Source organism: Oncorhynchus clarkii, chromosome 29, assembly GCF_045791955.1.
Source record: "Oncorhynchus clarkii lewisi isolate Uvic-CL-2024 chromosome 29, UVic_Ocla_1.0, whole genome shotgun sequence".
In the NCBI taxonomy this organism is placed as follows: domain Eukaryota; kingdom Metazoa; phylum Chordata; class Actinopteri; order Salmoniformes; family Salmonidae; genus Oncorhynchus; species Oncorhynchus clarkii.
The window spans coordinates 30,258,592-30,279,374 of NC_092175.1; the positions used below are offsets into that span (position 1 = coordinate 30,258,592).

General features: G+C 42.7%; 1 protein-coding gene across 3 annotated transcripts; it reads left to right on the forward strand.

Moving 5' to 3' along the window:
• The first annotated feature begins 1,072 nt into the window (after window positions 1-1,072).
• On the forward strand, window positions 1,073-7,434 carry LOC139388295 (monocarboxylate transporter 8-like). 3 transcript variants are annotated; one of them, XR_011629261.1, is made up of 9 exons: window positions 1,073-1,570; window positions 1,831-1,975; window positions 2,137-2,602; window positions 2,850-2,996; window positions 4,605-4,833; window positions 5,435-5,622; window positions 5,803-6,020; window positions 6,792-6,889; window positions 6,994-7,434. XR_011629261.1 is itself a non-coding variant. In XM_071134886.1 (7 exons), the coding sequence occupies exons 1-7, from the start codon at window positions 1,219-1,221 to the stop codon at window positions 5,746-5,748; spliced, it is 1,575 nt and encodes a 524-aa protein (XP_070990987.1). In that variant the 5' UTR covers window positions 1,073-1,218; the 3' UTR covers window positions 5,749-6,152. The 3 variants fall into 3 exon arrangements, 2 of the variants coding, with proteins under 2 accessions (XP_070990987.1, XP_070990986.1); XM_071134886.1 differs by lacking the exons at window positions 6,792-6,889; window positions 6,994-7,434 and having other exon boundaries at window positions 5,701-6,152; XM_071134885.1 differs by lacking the exons at window positions 6,792-6,889; window positions 6,994-7,434 and having other exon boundaries at window positions 5,803-6,152.
• The last annotated feature ends 13,349 nt before the right edge of the window (window positions 7,435-20,783 follow it).

Here is a 20,783-nt window from a genome sequence, read left to right on the forward strand (position 1 = left end):
GAAATGCCCATGAGGCCGGGCTCAGCAAGGGGAATGAGAAAGAGAGACCAGTGTCATGCATCAAAGTTACACAGTCAAATTCAATTAGCAAATTCGATTACAAATTACATGAATCCACCCTGGACTAAACCTTTTTTTTGTATTTGTTAGTGCTGAGCGATTAACTGAAATGTCGTTATTTTGGGGGTTTTAAACAACTAATTAACCGACATCGGTTATTTGAATAGCATTTAGTTCATTTTTTTCTTCTGTGAGCTCAATGTGCATTTATTCATTGCAGTTTCTCAATGGATAAAGCCCAAACTGTGTGATGTAGTAGGGAGTTGTAGTTTCCAACAGGTCAATATTGTACGTTGTTTAGCGAAGAAAACATGGTAATTAACTAGATTGACCATAATCCATTGCGGGATAGAGAAAAGTTGCTTCTCGGTATATCTCTACCTGACAATAAATTATCTAAGTGATTGATAGTTGGTATTCAGCGGTCATAAAAGCCTTATTTACTTTGAAGAACTACTAAAATAGGGATTTTGTCAGACAGCATAGACAGCAGCTCTATAGAGATGAGATGATATCTTGGAATTAAATAATAAAGTCAGTAATATACACGTCTGAAATATTTTATTAAAGTAAAGTAATATGAATAAATGAGGGTTAATAAATAATAAGCCGTCATGGGCAGTCACGTCCACATGGGACTTGTATTAGGCCTAATTCTTTTATTCTGTGTTGTTACAGCATTCAACCCAGATAATGCATGTCTAATGTCCGAAACAAATATTGAAACTGAAGTCGAAAACTGTGATTATTTTGAAAATAATCGAACTGATACCGAACAGACCTCATAAAGCGCTAATGGCTCAGCACTAATATTTGTATTGTGCTGTATTTTACTTGTTTTATATAGATTTTTGTATTTTGTCTATGAAATTGTATATGCAGTGCTCCCTAGTGAAAGAGACCCTGGTCTCAATGGTGACTCCCTGCTTAAATAAAGGTCAAATATGACCATGACCATGATGCTTCTTCGTTGTGGTTAATGATTGAGCGTAACACTTGCTATCTTTACTCTTTGCTCACATCCTCTGTGATGCACATGCAACAGCATTGATTTGGATCATTGGTTCGTGCTGGGAAGCTAAGACATCCTGCAGGGATATTAACACAATGTTGATGGGAAAATGAGAGGTCTGATAATTGGAGACAGCATCTCAGAGGATGGAGAGCCAAAAAACACAGTCTGAGAAACCTGATCCAGGCCTTGCACAGTCCTTAGGAACATATTTATCATATTACGAGCATGAAGAAATGAAAAGAGATGGCAGTCGTCCTGACAGTGAGACAGAGGAAAACAAGGACTCATCATCTCAGATTGTCTCATGTGCCCATGCAGATTCAGCTCCCGACCTGGAGTGGTTCCCAGAGGGACGGTTCGTCTGGCTTGTTGTCCTGGCAGCCACCTGGTGCAATGGATCAATCTTTGGGATTCAGAAGTCTTTTGGAATCATACATATGATGCTTGTTAAAGCTCACGAGGACTCAAATAATGACGTTTCTCAGTTTGCAATAGGTGAGAGGAAAGTTTTGCTTGGGTACCTACAGTATTGTTCAGACAACTCTGAATAGTTGATCGATTTAAACTTTGATTTGTTTAATTTGTGCGTCTCCAAACATTGATAAAGCATGACGTCAGAGGGGCCGCTCCACTATGCACAGATTAATGGCCATTCACAAACATACATGCAAACATACATGCACGCACACAATCCAGTTTATGATTCTCCTGCAAAATACCTAATTACTGTGTTATTGCTGTATTACTCTCCTCAGCCTGGGTTGGTGCTCTGGCCATGGGTATGGTCTTTCTCTGCTCCCCCCTGGTCAGTATTGTCACTGATCACGTTGGCTGCAGGGTGACGGCCATTTGTGGGGCCCTTGTGGCTTTCTTGGGACTTCTGACAAGTTCATTCACCATGTAACTTAGGATGCTTCTTTCTAGCACCTTTTCTTCAATAAATTACTGTACAAATTAAAACGGGTTAATCTGAATATCCTAGTGATATATTTTAAATTAATTTTCAAGAATTTTAAGTCTTTTCATTATATTGCTGCTGTCACTGTGTATTTCTCTCCAAGGTCGTTAGGTTTGTGGTACTTCACCTATGGGGTTCTGTTTGGCTGTGGCTCCTCCTTTGTCTTCTTGCCTTCTCTGGTGACCCTGGGACACTACTTCCCTCAGCGCCTCGGCCTGGTCAACGGGGTGGTGATGGCAGGCAGCAGTGTTTTCTCCATAAGCCTGCCTGCCCTGCTGGAGGAGGTGGGGACACCACTGGGCCTCAGCACCACCTTTCAGATCCTCAGTGCCCTCATGCTAATCCAGGCAGCCCTGGCATTCTCCTTCTGCTCACGCCTTTACCACAGGAATTTGTCCACTAACACGGCCCAGCTTTCATCTGCCAACCTGAGCAGTGGCTGGCAGCAGGGCCTGACACAGACCAGGAGGTACTGCAACCTGGGAGTGTTTCACCTCCCTAATTACAGGGTGTGGGCTTTTGGGGTGGCTACGGCTATGCTGGGCAACTTGGTGCCCTACATTTACCTGGTGAGTTAGCTGTGTAATTATTAAAACTTTTATAATTTAGGACGGGATTTAATCTGAGGCGTTTTGTAGAACACGTGACATTTAAAGGTAATTTCCGATTGATCTGACATATGCACCTTTAACTTGAATACAATCTCTACGAACTTCCCATTCCCTTTTTGAACTCTGGCCTTACCTTTTGTTAATACTGATTGTTCGACAATACCTGGCCAGTGGTTCAGTGTATCCTACTGATGCCTCTTATCAGATGAGTTTTGTGGAGGAGCAGTTTGTGGAGACGCCAGTGAAGGAGTGGGTCCTCCTGGTGTGTATCGGGGTGACCTCCTGCGTAGGACGCCTGCTGTTTGGCAGGGTGGGAGACCTGCTCCATGGGGCACGCAAGATCTACCTTCAGGTAAACCACATCCAACAGAACATACACTACATGACCAAAAATAAGTATGTCGACACCTGCTTGTCAAACATCTCATTTCAAGGTCATGGGCATTAATATGGAGTTGGTCCCCCATTTGCTGCTATAACAGCTCCCACTCTTCTGGGAAGGCTTTCCTCTAGATGTTGGAACATTGCTGCTGGGATTTAATTCCATTCAGCAACAAGAGCATTAGTGAGGTCGGGCACTGATGTTGGGTAACTAAGCCTGGCTCGCAGTCGGCGTTCCAATTCACCCCAATTCATCCCAAAACCCAGATTCGTCGATCGCACTGCCAGATGGTGATTCATCACTTCTGACAACGCGTTTCTACTTCTCCGATGGCGGCGAGCTTTACACCACTCCAGCCGAAGATTGGCATTGCGCATGGTGATCTTAGGCTTGTGTGCGGCTGCTCGGTCATGGAAACCTATTTCATGAAGCTCCCGGTGAACAGTTATTGTGCTGATGTTGCTTCCAGAGGTAGTTTGGAACTCGGCAGTGAGTGTTGCAACCAAGGACAGACTATTTTTTTTACGTGCTACGCGCTTCAGCACTCGGCTGTCCCGTTCTGTGAATTTGTGTGGCCTACCACTCGTGGCTCAGTCATTGTTGCTCCTGGACATTTCCACTTCACAATAACAGCACTTACAGTTGACTGGGGAAGCTCTAGCAGGGCAGAAATTTGACAAACTGACTTGTTGGAAAGGTGGCATCCGATGACATTGTCACGTTCAAAAGTCACTGAGCTCTTCAGTAAGGTCATTCTACTGCCAATGTTTGTCTATGGAATTTTTTACAAATCCACTCATTTGAAGAGGTGTGCACAAGGATTTTCATAAAGGAAGTCAGAAAAGTAGCAGGAAGTATTCCAAAAACAACCTCAGGTACTCTTGACGGGGAATAGTAATTGAAAAGGAAAAGGAAAAGTATAACAGGTGCCAAGTTGACATTCAGACACCCTGGGGAAGGCGTAAGCCGATACACCTCTGTGTATTTTAATAATGACTTAGCCCACACTTTAAAGGCTTTATCATTTTCAGACCTGGACTTGGATTTTTTACGTCACTCAGCACCTATTTGTGTTTATCATTTTTGCTTTTGTTTTTCAAAAACATGGGACATGCGTCAAACACAAGGCACAACACATTTCTATCATCGGGGCAATGATTTGAGTGCTCCTTATTTTGTTTTAACATGTTGAAATGCTATATAGATTAATATTCGTGTGTGTGGGTCTTTCATTAAAATGCTGTATACAGCATCATGTAGACATTATAAAGGGCCATATTTTTTCAAGTAAAACAAAGGCCAGTTGTATGCACTTTCTTTTGTAAAAACAAACATAATAGGTTATGTCTGGCCCGTGAATTCCTTGTGTTTTTTTAATATGGCATGTGCGCTGATTGAGTTTGACACTCCGTGGCATAGGAAGTACCGTGACTAGATAAGAGAGGAACACAGTCCTCCCCTGGATGGTGTAGCGACTGTACACTCTAAGGTTGTGCTTAGAACTAAATGTTGAACAGGATTAGAATGAAATAGTGGTGTACAAACCTCTTTAACCCCGTCCTTGTCATCTTCCTCCAGGCAGGCTCCTTCATGGTGCTTGGCTTGGCGTCTATGCTGGTCCCTTTGTGTGTCAGGTTTGAGGGGCTGGTTGCAGTGTGTCTACTGCTGGGGCTGTGTGACGGCTGCGTCATCACCCTCATGGCCCCTGTGACATTTGAACTGGTGGGCCCCCAGAGAGCCTCCCAGGCCATCGGCTACCTGATGGGCCTAATGGCCCTCCCCATGACTGCCGGACCCCCCCTCGCAGGTCTCACCTCCTTTCGGACAGTAATTCAAATGGCCACTAACCCACTGTGTCATTGTCTCAGATACAAATTATTACTGTTTTGATGCAAAATGTCTGTATTATCCTGTATCCCTTGTGTAACCCTTACATATCAATTGGATATACACTGACCAAAAATATGAACACAACATGTAAAGTGGTGGTCCCATGTTTCATGAGCTGATGAGTATTTCTGTCTGTAATAAAGCCCTTTTGTGGGGAATAACTCATTCTGATTGGCTTGACCTGGCTCCCCAGTGTGGGCCTGGCTCCCCAGTGTCGGCTTGCCAAGTGAATGGGCCTCTGCACTCCCGGCTCACCCATGGCTGCATACCTGCCCAGTCATGTGAACTCCATAGATTAGGGCCTAATTGATTTATTTCAAATCGACTGTAACTCAGTAAAATCTTTGAAATTGTCACATGTTGCGTTTATATTTTTGTTCAGTATATATTAGTATCATCAGTACTGTATGCACATGAGCCTTATTGTAAATTGTTTAATGTTTCTAACTGTGTGAATCACCTTGAAGTGCTCCTCAATGGTGCCTCTCTGTGTGATAATGAGTTGTGTGTCTTCGCAGGGCTACTCCATGACCACTTTGGAGATTACCACATGGCCTTCTACCTGGCTGGGGTTCCTCCCATGGTCGGAGGTGTCCTACTCTTCTTTGTCCCGAATGTTCATCAATGCCTGCTGGAGGGCCAGCAGGAAACCCTCCCCAGACCCAGCCCTGACCTCCAGCTATCCCCTCCTGGCTCGGACCACCAGGCCCCTCCCATCCCTGGTCACCAGCTGCCCCCAACCAGCCCTGAGCTCCAGCTATCCCCCCCTGGCTCGGACCACCAGTCCCTTCCCATCCCTGGTCACCAGCTCCCCCCAACCAGCCCTGACTAACAGTCCCCTCCCATCCCTGGTCACCAGCTCCCCCCAACCAGCCCTGACTAACAGTCCCCTCCCATCCCTGGTCACCAGCTCCCCCCAACCAGCCCTGACTAACAGTCCCCTCCCATCCCTGGTCACCAGCTCCCCCCAACCAGCCCTGACTAACAGTCCCCTCCCATCCCTGGTCACCAGCTCCCCCTAACCAGCCCTGACTAACAGTCCCCTCCCATCCCTGGTCATCACCGTCGCTGCCACGACTCAAGAATGTTGCCAACAGTAACCAAGTGAGAGGCCACTGCGGTGAAGACACTGACAAGTCAGAGATCCCATAAGATGTATAATGAGTGAAGTCTTGTTCCATGATATTCCAAGGGACATTTGTTATAAACATCATTAAAACCACCAGTCTAAAGTTATTGAATTCTGAATAAGCTTTGTACTCCATGACCTATTTGCATATATGATTTTCTAACATTGTTGGCTTTAGGGCGGGGGCAGTCACTAATATTTCTGAGGTAGCCACTTCTGTGAAACAACCTCACTGAGAAAGCCGTCATACCCATAGGGAGTTGGGGGGTTCACAAAGTCAAATTCATTCATACATGATATCAAATGGATTCACACATCATATTTGAGATACTATTAACATGGACCATAAAGCTATTTTATTATATATCGTATATATCAGAAACAAATGTGTAAAAATAATTTTAGGAATCTATTAAATATGGCCTTTTGCCATTATCTCAATAAAGTGTATAGCACAAAGATACTATATGTCAAATCAGGTAATGCCAAATTTCAGTCTGAAGGAAGTATATTCTTTGGAGTAATTGAAATACATCAGTGTGGTCCTCTGTAGTTCACTTGATAGAGCATACATGCTTGCAATACCAGGATAGTGGGTTAAATTCCCAGGTTCATGAGTGTTAGCTTTCAGTAATTGGTGTCACAACTGCTCCTGCTACGCCCTCTGGTGTTAATCCGGTGTCCACTTGACCTGCAGTTACACTCTCTTCCTCTCCCTCTCTGTGTGATTGTGTGGTTGGAGACAGGTGTGCTGGAGTCGGAGCAGATCCAAACCAGCTTCAACTCGTTCCATAATCAAGACCTCTACAAATACTCAGTCCTGCCAGTTCCACTCTGCCAGATTGTAATCTCTGCTCAGTCAGCTCATGATTCTAGCCATTTATGATTATTCAAGATCCTGTTACTCTGCTGTGCCTGTTTCCCTGCCTGTTTATCCTCTCATTGCAGTCTCCTGTTCCACATCTCACCACCCAACTACCTTACTCTGGATTTTACTCACCACCACTACCTTGGATTCCCCTCAGGACCTGTTCACCCTGTTCTACTCAGCTAACTCCAACCTCAGTCTCCACATCTGTTTTTTCTGCAACTCATCCGAGCTTCCCCGGATCTGCACTCCATATCTCTCTGTGTAACAAATATTTTGATTCATTCATCACTGTTTCCTCATCTGAGTCTGCTTTTGGGTTCCCCTGTGTCCCTCCGCTTAACAATTGGTTCTCCAACCGTTCAAAAGCTAGAGCCAAATTCAAAGGAATATTTTTTTCTAGATGCGCTATATATACACTACCGTTCAAACGTTTGGGGTCACTTAGAAATGTCCTTGTTTTTGAAAGAAAAGCTAATTTTCTTTGGTCCGTTAAAATAACATCAAATTGATCAAAAATACAGTGTAGACTGTTAATATTGTAAATTACTTTTGTATCTGGAAACAGCTGACTTTTTAATGGAATATATATATAATAATCAGCAGTTCCAAGGGTGTGCCTGCAAGTGTACAGAGGTGTACAGAGGCCAATTATCAGCAACCAACATTCCTGTGTTCCAATGGCACGTTGTGTTAGCTAATCCAAGTTTATCATTTTCAAAGGTTAATTGATCATTAGAAAACCTTTTGCAATTCTGTTAGCACAGCTGAAAACTGTTGTTCTGATTAATTAAGCAATAAAACTGGTCTTCTTTAGACTAGTTGAGTATCTGGAATGTCAGCATTTGTGGGTTTGATTACAGGCTTTATTCTGAAACTCGTCAGTCTATTCTTGTTCTGAGAAATGAAGGCTATGCCATGTGAGAAATTGCCAAGAAACTGAAGATCTCATACAACACAGAACAGTGCAGCTGTCTCTAACCAGAATAGAAAGAGGAGTGGGAGGCCCCGGTGCACAACTGAGCAAGAGGAAAAGTACATTAGTGTCTAGTTTGAGAAACAGATGCCTCACAAGTCCTCAACTGGCAGCTTCATTAAATAGCACCCACAAAACCCCAGTCTCAACGTCAACAGTGAAGAGGCGACTCCGGGATGCTGGCCTTGTAGATATTCCATAAAAAATCTGCAGTTTCCAGCTACAATACTCATTTACAACATTATGTCTACACTGTATTTCTGATCAATTCTAGGTTATTTTAATGGACAAAAAAATGTGCTTTTCTTTAAAAAACAAGGACATTTCTAAGTTGTTCATCATCTTTGTGGTGGTTCTGTTACTCGACCCCAAACTTTTGAACGGTAGTGTATGGGCTTAGTATTTTCCATTTAGATCCAGCACATAAACACCCAACGTTTCGATAGGTATTTTTCAAGGATGTGCTGTGCACTGTGTACTTAGATATCCTGCATTTTTTTTTTGTGGATATATCTGTCCGGTTACACACTTTCCAGCAGGTATATCTCACTTGTCACCCCCAAAGCCAATTCCTACTTTGGTCGCCTCTCCTTCCAGTTCTCTGCTGCCAATGACTGGAACGAACTACAAAAACCTCTGAAACTGGAAACACTTATCTCCCTCACTAGTTTTAAGCACCAGCTGTCAGAGCAGCTCACAGAACACTGCACTTGTACATAGCCCATCTATAAATAACCCAAACAACTACCTCTTCCCCTACTGTATTTATTTATTTATTTAGCTCCTTTGCACCCCAGTATTTCTACTTTACACACTCATCTACTGTCAAATCTACCATTCCAGTGTTTTAATTGCTATATTGTATTTACTTCACCACCATGGCCTATTTATTTCCTTTACCTCCCTTATCTCACCTCATTTGCTCACATTGTATATAGACTTATTTTTCTACTGTATTATTGACTGTATGTTTGTTTTACTCCATGTGTAACTCTGTGTTGTTATATGTGTTGAACTGCTTTGCTTTATCTTGGCCAGGTCGTAATTGGAAATAAGAACTTGTTCTCAACTTGCCTACCTGGTTAAATAAAAGTGAAATAAAAAATAAAAAAATAATAATATGGGTAGATACTGTATGCTTCAATGATTCTATTGTTATGGTGTCTGCACTGGAAGATAAACATAATTGTGACATCATAACAGTAAACACATTCCATTCCATGAGGGAGGTAGTCTCTCATCCTGTTCTTATTTGCTATCAGTGTGTTTCTTTGGTTTTGAAATGCTGATGGATAATTATTAGAGGGAGAAAGACACAGTCTATATGAGGGCATGTGTGATCAGATCAAATGTAGCGGCATGGATCTGTTTAAGTGGTCATTATCCCTTCACTAACACATGGATGTGACTGAAGAACAGACAGTAGTGGACCAACAAACATCTGGACCTCGCATACGCCACGCATACTGGCACTATTCCAGGAGGCACCCTGTCCTCAAGACACCTCAGGCATGAGTACCAGTGGGAACAGGTATGCAACAGCGTCCAAATGGTTTGCTTCAGACATCTTCATCATCTTTGTGGTGGTTCTGTTACTCGTCCTCCTGGTGCTGGGAGCAGTGTGCTGCTGGTTCGTCAGACGCAATAGAACCCAGAGGGCTACAGCAATGTAAGAGAGGATCAAAGTCTGGTCACATAGGGTCACAATGACGTGGAGGCATTTTTTCAAAATCGACCATATGTGAGCATGCATATAGGTTAACATAGTCTGTCTGACGTTTTGCAGGAAATTGACTGAAATAGAGATCATCTCAGCAGGTGATGGACTAGAGAGAGAAACCCAGGCCAAATTCACCCTGAAGATCAGGACTGATCAGAGTCATGCCACTCAGCTGGTGGAGATGCTTGTGGGGCGGGTCCGTCGCTTGGAGGGTGCTGGCCCAAATACCCCACTGCCACCCCTTACTTCAGTCACATTACCCACTGTGGTGTCACCCACTGATAGGATGGCATCCCCTGCACCTGCACCACTTCCTGTACCCACTGAGAATATGCCCAACAACCAAAGTGTGTCCCAGCCCACACTCCAGACAACTGTGCCCATGCCGAAGACAACAAGTCCCCTTCCATACTACCTTGATGCTCCCAACAGACCACTGCCCTCTGAGTTTTGTGTCGCAGATGAGGGGGGGAAGGATGAAAATGAAGATGAATCTGAATCTGAATATGAGGATGAGGATGATGCTTCTGAGTACTCCAGCATCACCGATTAACCTGATTCATCTTGAGAGGGCAGTCACAGACCCAAATAAAACTAAAAACCATAATCCATTATAAATGAAAGTAAAATAAAGAACTAAGCTTCAAATGAATCTGAGGAATGGGGTGATACGTTGACTCTTTTGGATATTGTAATATTATTAGGAAGATGGATATAGGCTCCTTGTAGCTTAGCTAATTGAAGTTGAAGTTTTAATAGAATGCAAGCCATAGCCTACCATACCTCAAGCACCTTGAAGAAAAAATTAAATATATACACAGTATACTGTAGATGGCACAATCGTTTCCTATTAGATTGGCTGTGGGACAGGTGCTTCCTGATAACCAGAGAAGTCTGAAAGCTCCACAGCTCCGTTCAACCGTCCTCCCTGTCAAGCAGTCAGTGTCCCCTGTCACCAAAGCCACATTCATAACTCTGTTTCTTTTTGCCATCCTGCTCCTCCTATACGTCATGCTCTGGTATATATGCCGAGACGTCAACAATGACTACATCTAAAAAAATGAAGGTCACTTATCGAAATGACTGAATTTCGTCAAATTCCTTTTTATGTCTTTCATTTTCATCCAACAAATGATCCGAATGATGCTACCAGACCTTTTCCATTGTGTGCTTAGATTAGGCAGCTTAGGCTAAGTTGCATCTACCAAATGCCATTGTACTGTAGCCTACTACCTATCAGATCAATTTGGTAAGTTAAGCGTTTGACATTTCCGTATTAAGTTCAATATTTTTTATTAAATAATCTCTTTTGTTCTGTCATTTTGAAGCTGAACCATTCAGAAGGTCAAAAGAGGACAGCAATAAAAGGCTGTATGAGTTTATCCATAAAGATGTACATTCCTGTATCAAAATATTGCCTCTTTGTTGTATTTCATCCCACTCTGTAAAATGTAGATAAGAAACATATATAAAATTGGTTACTTGAGGAACCCCTTTGAAAATGGTCTTCAAGGAGCCTCTGTGTAAAGGCTTAAACCGGAACCTTTTTGTGATGGGAGGGTTACATTTGAACCTTTTTAATAACATATTGTAGCGCTGGCAGCCTATCAGATTGGAGGTGTGGCTTATTGGAGCCCTGGCATTCAAAAGGTTATTTTTGCTTATCCATTGGCGTGAATGTCCTGTTCATCATGTTAAGTTTGTACAGACACTATTTAATAATAAGGACTTTTAAAGAGCGCAGACAGCCTCTTGTCATTCAAGTTTGTACACTGAAATGAACATTTCCCTTGAATACCTATGCATATGACATATTCTAATATAATATAAATAATTATAACATTGCTGATTACATACAGAGGTTATTCGGGATTTTCATAGGCTCTTGAGGAACTCTCTGTTAGCCTCATTGCAGCTAAAAACTCCCAATGTTCAACCTTAACATGTGATGACAACACAACAGAACAGGAATGACATTTACTCTAACGAGTGGCCCAAAAAAGACATATCTCAAAGCCACGCCGTTACTAAGCCACGCCTCCACTCCAGGGTTTCTCCAGGAACCCGTTGGTACATTGAACCATTAAAGGCTCCTCCTCCAAGAACCCCTCAACTAACCGAAGGTGCAAATATGAACCATTGACTAGAAATGTTTCCTTGAGGAACTCCAGGGGTTCCTTGAGGATATCCAGGGTTCCCCGCGTCACCACTAATTCTAAGAGTGTAGTCATCATGTTCTGTCCCCCTACAGATGCAGATCCAGCGGCAGGTGAGGAGGACCCCAGGCCTACAGACAGACCCATGGCATAAAAGAGCCTTGTTCAACCATTACCAGTTCCATTTTTGGGCTCTGTGCCGAGGATTGGACAGACTTTCCCGGTCAAACTGCGACGTGCTCGGACAGTGTGGTAAAATATGCTTGGAGGTCACATATAAGAGGAAGATGGCAGACAGCTGATTCACTGCCAAGTGTAAACAACCAGGGAAGAGGATGATGTCATAATCTGTCCACCAGCAGGAGGATTTAAATTATAACCTGAATATACTGTTATAAATACTCTGCTGTTTACTACATGTGTGATACTTACTTTGTGACGGTGATATTGGGATTAGGAAATTATAAAATGTTGAGTTTAATGTTATTGTAGGTGTCTAATAACTGTTTTATTTGGCAGGTTATGCAGTCATATATGATACTATGGTTCCTATACCTCCTTTACATAGCTTGAGTTTACATAAACTACGAATGATGATGGCTCTTTACTTGAAGCACCGTATAGTGTTATATTGCCTTACTGTACAAACATCCAAACGACACACTCCTCTTTCTTGAGTATTGAAACTGGACATGTGGTCAAGGTGTTACGTATTTATCAGGACTTATTAATATGCGTATACAGTATAATTCCCAGAGCAGATGTCTGTATGTATTAAATATTTTACTGATGACTCTGCACAGATGAGTCATTTAAACTGCAGCTTTAACCTCTAGTTGAACACCTATTGGTCTGTACTGTTCTTGAATCCTGTAGAGAGAAACCCACAGAGACAGTGGAGATTTGAGAGTCTACACACACCCACACACATGCACGCACGCACGCACGCTCGCACGCGCACACACACACACACACACACACACACACACACACACACACACACACACACACACACACACACACACACACACACACACCCACCCACACCCCACACGCACGCACGCACGCACGCACGCACGCACGCACGCACGCACACACACACACACACACACACACACACACACACACACACACACACACACACACACACACACACACACACACACACAGTAGTCTCCTGGCTAGGTGGAAGAAATAGCTCAGTGTTGCAGCTCTCCATGGCTTTATGTTCCTAATGGGGTTTCTTCAGAGTAAAAATGGACCTATTAAAATGTACTCTGTAAAAATACTTCTCTCTGGGGCAGGTGGCCAGCCAATACCTGCTGCACAGAGGCACTAATAGACCTGCCATGACACAGTTTCTGTCCGAACAGACTCCAGGTGATACATTTTACAGACTCAAGTTAACATTCAGTCCAGATTCAATCAACATCTGTAATAAAGATGATATATGTTTTATTTTATTAGGATCCCCATTAGCTGTTACAAAAGCAGCAGCTACTCTTCCTGGGGTCCACACAGAACATGAGACATTACATTATACAGAGCAATAATAGACAAGAACAGCAGAACTACATACATTTAAAACACATATAAAGGTCCTGTACTCACAAAACACTGAAGACACTGAAGACTCTAGTCCTACATTCTGTCACATTTAGCAATTTCATGCTTGCATACATAATCAGTTGACATATACATACAAGTTATTTAGGTCAGATAGGGGAGGTGCTCGTTTATTCGTTTTTTAAAGCTAATGTTGCTGTTTGTTTGGATAATTTGAGATGGAAGGGAGTTCCGTAACCATGGCTCTATGATATACTGTGCATTGCCTTGAATGTGTTTGGGTCACCTCTACAAAGGGGTGAGCATGAGACATACAACACCTCTAGAGGGCGGTATAGTGTTATCACTTTGATATGCACACAAAAATGTTTTCAACAATATCCTGTCCACTACTAGAAGTGAATTACTTGATGTTGGAACTGAACATCTAAAATCAGCAAAAAATACTGCACACTACAATATACACTTCCAAGTATCCATTATAGCGACGTTGAACCCATTGAGACCTGATGAAGGGTCAAAACCTTCTAGACACACCTGGAAGCATTTATTCTAGTGTGCAGAGGTGTCTTTTTTGCTGAGGGAAATTTGTGCACAGCACCATTTGATTACAGCACCTGCTCAAAACCTTTGGCAACTATTTTTCATACTGATAACAGCTTAAACTGTATATACAGCACCCTTTTTTATGGTATCTCAATCTGAAAGGTTATTTTTAGATCCCTTGAAGAACCATTGTTTCTTATTCTGATTAGCCATATGACATTGTGACAATCCCATAGGTGTTACTATTGTCTTAATAGACATGTTGAATCAGTTGTGCTAGCTCTGGAGCAGCTGGGGGTCCTTGAGGAGAAAATGGAGAACTACTGATTTAGTCCACTGTCTTTCACAAGACACAGTTATTGGATATAGTCATATTTAACATGTAAAGGCATAACACAACTGATGACATAAACTGGAATGGACATAAACTGGACATAAACTCTCACTCGTGTTTGCGCAATAAGAGCGGTGTGCAAACCCCGCCCCAAAATATTTGAATGAGCCGCCGCCCCTGCATTTTGTTTATCACTTAAAAAGCAAAGAAGGGCTCAAAGGGTTCTTTGAGTCATGATGGTTCCACATAGAACCATCACCCTTCCCAAAGAACCCTCTTTTCTAATTGTGAATCTGTCCAGGACTGGAGGACAGGAACACATGCTGGTCTACTCTCACCAGGTTACATGAGTAAAAGTGAAACTCTAATATCCCCCTGTTCTATAACCTCTCAGCCCAGTGAGGACCCAGTGAGGACCCAGTGAGGAGACAGAGGAGTTGTACAGACAGACAATACTGCCGTTCTGCTGTCACTCATGGAATACTTCTCTACTAATTAATCACAAACCGCCAGAGACAGAGGACAGCTACTGCTGATGAAGCATATGGGCATGTGCACAGGCACGCACGCACACACACGCACACACACACACACACACTCAGTTTGAGAACTCAGGGAACAAGGCATTGATGTGACAAGTCTGCAGAGGAAAACAGAGCTTGCGCCTCAGGGATGTGTCAGAATGTGTCAGACTGGCTCACACACTCAGACATACATGTGGACACACACACCAATGTCTGATGTGTTTCATTGGCGCATAACGAGTACCAATAGATATGCAGTGGTATGATAGTATTATGTAGCTATTGTAAACTGGTAGCTGCTGTTTCCTCTATTACATCAGAGGAAACAAATGATTGAGACAAACAATCAGTTTGGGAGCTAAAGCCCTGACTCGCACAGCTTAGTTCACAAGGCATGGCATTCAGCATTGATGAATAACTTGTGACTAATTCTCAGACTTAATGACTGTAAAATGCCCGGTCTCCAGGGGGCGCGAGCACCAGTAGCGGTGCATGGGTAAAATGCCCGGTCTCCAGGGGGCCAGAGCACCAGTAGTGGTGCATGGGTAAAATGCCCGGTCTCCAGGGGACGCGAACACCAGTAGTGGTGCATGGGTAAAATGCCCGGTCTCCAGGGGGCCCGAGCACCAGTAGTGGTGCATGGGTAAAATGCCCAGTCTCCAGGGGACGTGAACACCAGTAGCGGTGCATGGGTAAAATGCCCGGTCTCCAGGGGGCCCAAGCACCAGTAGTGGTGCATGGGTAAAATGCCCGGTCTCCAGGGGGCGCGAGCACCAGTAGCGGTGCATGGGTAAAATCCCTGGGGAAGCCAAGCCTGTTAATGAATATGCCTTGCAACCATGATATATATAGGGCTTAAAGACAGAGACAATAAGAAGACACAGTGGCAGAATAAGTTCAACCACACCTTTGTTTTATCACTAAACCGGATAGCAACATCTGTCCAGTGAAGTCCACAAAGCATATTGCATGTAACAGACAGTTACACGACCTACAGCATGGTCAAGCAAGGTAATGTTTCTGGACTTTTCGGCTCACTAAACAACTATTGTTATAGAACCACAGAGAGATACTGCAAGTGACAAAGAAAACAGGAGCTGCCTCCACTATTCCAGCATCATTTCAACTTCAACATCATCAAATCACCTCTGCTTAGTCTAATACAGCGACAACTAAAAGATATCAAACACAATTTAGTCCAATCAACGTAAGCTAAATATGATGTGGCCGTCCATGATTGTGATTTCTCTATGTGTGTGTGTGTGTGTGTGTGTGTGTGTGTGTGTGTGTGTGTGTGTGTGTGTGTGTGTGTGTGTGAGTGTGTGTGTGTGTGTGTGTGTGTGTATGAAGTCCCCACAAGAATAGTAAATGAACAACAATTTGACCAACTGGGGACATTTTCTTAGTCCCCATTAGAATTGCGTTAATGGTTAGGGTTAGTTTTAGGGTTAGGTTTAGGGTTGGAGTTAAGGTTCGGTTTTTGGGTTAAGGTTGGGGTTAAGGTAAGGGTAAGAGTATGGGTTAGGGTTAGGGTTAGGTTTAGGGTTAGTGTTAAGGTTAAGTTTTTGGGTTAAGGTTGGGGTTAAGGTAAGGGTAAGAGTATGGGTTAGGGTTAGGTTTAGGGTCAGGGTTAGTTTTAGGGTTAGGTGCTAGGGTTAGGTTTAGGGTTAGTGTTAAGGGTAGGATTTTGGGGTTAAGGTTAAGGTAAGGGTAAGAGTATGCTTTAGGGTTAGGTTTAGGGGTTAGGGAAAATAGGATTTTGAATGGGACTGAATTTTGTGTGTGTGTGTGTGTGTGTGTGTGTGTGTGTGTGTGTGTGTGTGTGTGTGTGTGTGTGTGTGTGTGTGTGCGTGCGTGCGTGCGTGCGTGCGTGCGTGTGCGCATGTGCGTGTGTGTATCTTTATTAGTAGAGCATGGCAGTTGCAACTCCAGGGTTGTGTGTTCAATTCCCACAGGGGACCAGTACGAACAAATATGAATAAGAGTGTCTGCTAATTAATACAATGTAAAAGTAGAAAAGCATGTTGACTCACCTTAAAGAGGGGTTGGGTTAAATGCAGAAAATGAGATGCAACAATTCATGTTTTTTTTGTCAATGATGTATGTTCTCAATGGGATTTGATAGGAGTGATGGCAAATCCACTTTTTTTGGTGCTCCAGGACCATTCACAGTTGAGCTCGGTAACAGTTGACTGGCCAGATGCTCGCTGGCTTCCCTTGCCTTCAATGATACAGGCGGCAACAATGTCATACTCATTTGGAGCAGACAGCATCAGATAGATGGCCTATACATAGAGAAATAGAGGGGCGCTGTTTCGCTCGGATGCTTTGTCCTGTGGGTGGTGGTGAGATACATTCAGCCTCTTGCGAATTGAAGGAAAATTATGAAAGATACATTTTTTATTTTTTATTATATATTTTTTGGTCAATTTTTTGGGAAGCCTGGCTTCCTTTGGCATGATGAGTAGAGACCAGATGTTTGGCAGAGGGGGGGTTGTTCTTCTATTTATTATTTCATTTAGGATGGGGCTGTGTTGGAGGACAGGATCAGGGGGAAGGGTCTTGCTGTACACTGACACTGACACAGACACAGAACACCCGTCAGGCTCTGACAGAGGCTTTGGGCTGGGACAGCTAGGGAGCTCTCTGGTCCACTCAGGTCACTGGTGGGTCTAGGCAGCGTCCTCATCTTACTGAGGTGTCCCACCTCCATGGCTGCTCACACTTTTAGAGGTCTCATTGGGGAATTATATGTAAAGTTTGCATGGGGGGAGTTGGTTGGTTGTATGTATCACTCACGTTATATATTAACTGAGACTCACATCTGTCTCTAGATTTGAATTAAATAAAAAATGTCAACCAGTTGCACTTCTAGGAACACTGTGTGTCCCCATCAGTTCAGCAGAGTGAGAATGTTGACTTAGAGCTGATGACTTAGTTACACATTATGCATGTTTTTGTTTTTACTGAACTGTTTATAAACGATAAACCATCATACTAGTCATTTATACTGCAAAAGCTTATGTTTATGCATTGTTAAGGGTAAGCAAATTGGCTTGTTCCAGTAGTGATGTATAGAGTTGTAGTGACATGTTTTGGGGATTAAGAGATATTTATTATTTTGAATATTAGTGTCTAATATATTGCGTAGAGCAGTGGTTCCCAAACATTTCATAGTCCCGTACCCCTTCAAACATTCAACCTCCAGCTGCGTACCCCCTCTAGCACCAGGGTCAGCGCACTCTCAAATGTTGTTTTTGCCATCATTGTAAGCCAGCCACATATGATACATTTATTAAATACAAGAATGAATGAGAGTTTTTGTCACAACCTGGCTCGTGGGAAGTGAAAAAGAGCTCTTATAGGACCAGGGCACAAATAATATAATAATAATAATAATCAATAATTTTGCTCTTTATTTAGCCATCTTACATATAACAACATTGTGAATAACTCACCATAGGTTAATGAGAAGGGTGCATATGCTTGAAAGGATGCACATAACTCTGCAGTGTTGGGTTGTATTGGAGAGAGTCTCTGTCTTAAATCATCTTCCACACACAGTCTGTGCCTGTATTTCGTTTTCATGCTTGTGAGGGCCGCGAATCCACTCTGACATAGGTATGTGGTTGCAAAGGGCATCAGTGTCTTAACAGCGCGATTTGCCAAGGCAGGATACTCTGAGCGCAGCCCTATCTGTCAGTGGCATCTGATTAAATTCAATTTTCAAAGAACCGCTTGTTGCATTTTCGAAAAGGCTCTCTTGTTAAGATATCGGTAAGTGGACTGGAGGCAGGGCATGAAAGGGATAACAAATCCAGTTGATTGTGTCTTCCGTTTCTGGAAAGTACCTGCGGAATTGCGCACCCAGCTAACTCAGGTGCTTCGCTATATCACATTGTCCGTAAGCTTGAGTTCATTTGCACTCAAAATATCATACATTGATGTAAAGACCTATGTGTTGTCCTTGTTAATGCAGACAGAGAAGAGCTCCAACGTCTTAATCATAGCCTCAATGTTGTCCCACACATTTAATATAGTTGCAGAGAGTCCCTGTAATACTAGATTCAGATCATTCAGGTGAGAAAAAATATCACCCAGACAGATCGTGTGAGAAACTCATCATCATGCAAGCGGTCATACAAGTGAAAATAATGGTCTGTAAAGAAAACTTTAAGCTTGTCTCTCAATTTAAAAAAAACATGTCAATACCTTGCCCCTTGATAACCAGCGCACTTCTTTCTGTATTTTGTAAAAGTGTTACATGCCAATGTCATTTTATAGTGCAGAAAATACGAGAGTTCAGGGACCTTTCTTTAACAAAGTTAACCATTTTCACTGTAGTGTCCAAAACGTCTTTCAAGCTGTCAGGCATTCCTTTGGCAGCAAGAGCCTCTCAGTGGATGTTGCAGTGTACCCAAGTGGCATTGGGAGAAACTGCTTGCACGCGCATTACCACTCCACTATGTCTCCCTGTCATGGCTTTTGCACCATCAGAACAGATAACAACACATCTTTACCACCAAAGTCCATTTGTTGTCACAAAGCTGTCCAGTACTTTAAAAATATCCTCTCATGTTGTCCTGGTTTCCAGTGGTTTGCAGAAGAGGATGTCTTCCTTAATTGACCCCCCATAAACGTAAAGGACATATACCAGGAGCTGTGCCAGGCCCCGCCATGTCTGTTGACTCATCCAGCTGTAACAAATATAATTCACTGGCTTGTATGCGAAGCAGTAATTGTTTCTAAACATCTCCTGCCATGTCACTGATGCGTCGTGAAACAGTGTTGTTTGATGAAGCAATTGTCTGTATAGTTTTTGGGGCCTTTTCCCCCAGTATTGTCCTAACCATATCAGCGGCAGCAGGAAGAATTATGTCCTCCACATTAGTATGGGGCTTGCTTGTCCTAGCCACTCGGTAGCTCACCATATAAGACGCTTCTAGACCCTTCTTATTAATGGTATCTGTTGCTTTTATAGACGTCTTACTATTTGAAAGTCATCTTTATTCTCACTCAAAAAACTCCTGTGGCTTATTTTTCAAATTGTCATGTTTCGTTTCTAAATGTCTGCACAAGAGTGAAGATTTCCCGCGAGAGAGTAACGTGATTGGATGTTCATTATTTGACTAGGCTACCTGTATTTGACATTGTGTTGTTATTTCGCTGAACACTAGATGGTTTAATTTTATTTTTGCCAGTGAAACGAGGCTACTCAGGCGAGAAAAAAACCTCACCCAAATGCATGTCACACCCTGACCTTAGAGATCCTTTTTATGTCTCTATTTGGTTTGGTCAGGGTGTGATTTGGGGTGGGTATTCTATGTTCTATTATTTGTATTTCTATGTTTGGCCGGGTAGGGTTCTCAATCAGGGACAGCTGCCTATCGTTGTCTCTGATTGAGAACCATACTTAGGTAGCCCTTTTCCCACCTGTCTTTGTGGGAGGTTGACTTTGTTTATGGCACATAGCCTTTAGCGTCACTGTTTGTTTTGTAGTGTTTATTGTTTTGTTCGGCGTCTTTTCTAATAAATGAATATGTACGCTCACCACGCTGCACCTTGGTCTCCTTGCAACGACGGCCGTGACAGTAGAGCCCCGCTGGAAAATATAAACGCACTGTTTGAAAATGTTCCATTTTTTAAAATGTGAATCACATTTTTATTTGGCGTACAGTTTGGGAATACCTGGTAGGGCAATAAAAACAAAGAAGGCTATTAGAATACCTATTTGACCTATTTTATATCAGTTGTATGTCTTTGGAGTTTCCGCCTTGAAAATCACTTTCAGTATTACAAAGTTATACAAGGACCTTTTCCTCCAGTGGAAAACTAGGGAGGGGTTTATGTTAAAGAAAATGATTAGCTAATCAAATATAATTTGTCATAGATTTCAGCATTCCATTGATAATTTGGTGGTTAAATCAAAAGTGTAACCTGGTTTTTAAATGAAGGGAAATAACATTGTGAGCAAAATGATGAATCATATCGCTTTAGTAAATTATTTTTAAAGGATTGATGACCTTAGATTTGAGCATTTGTGCATTC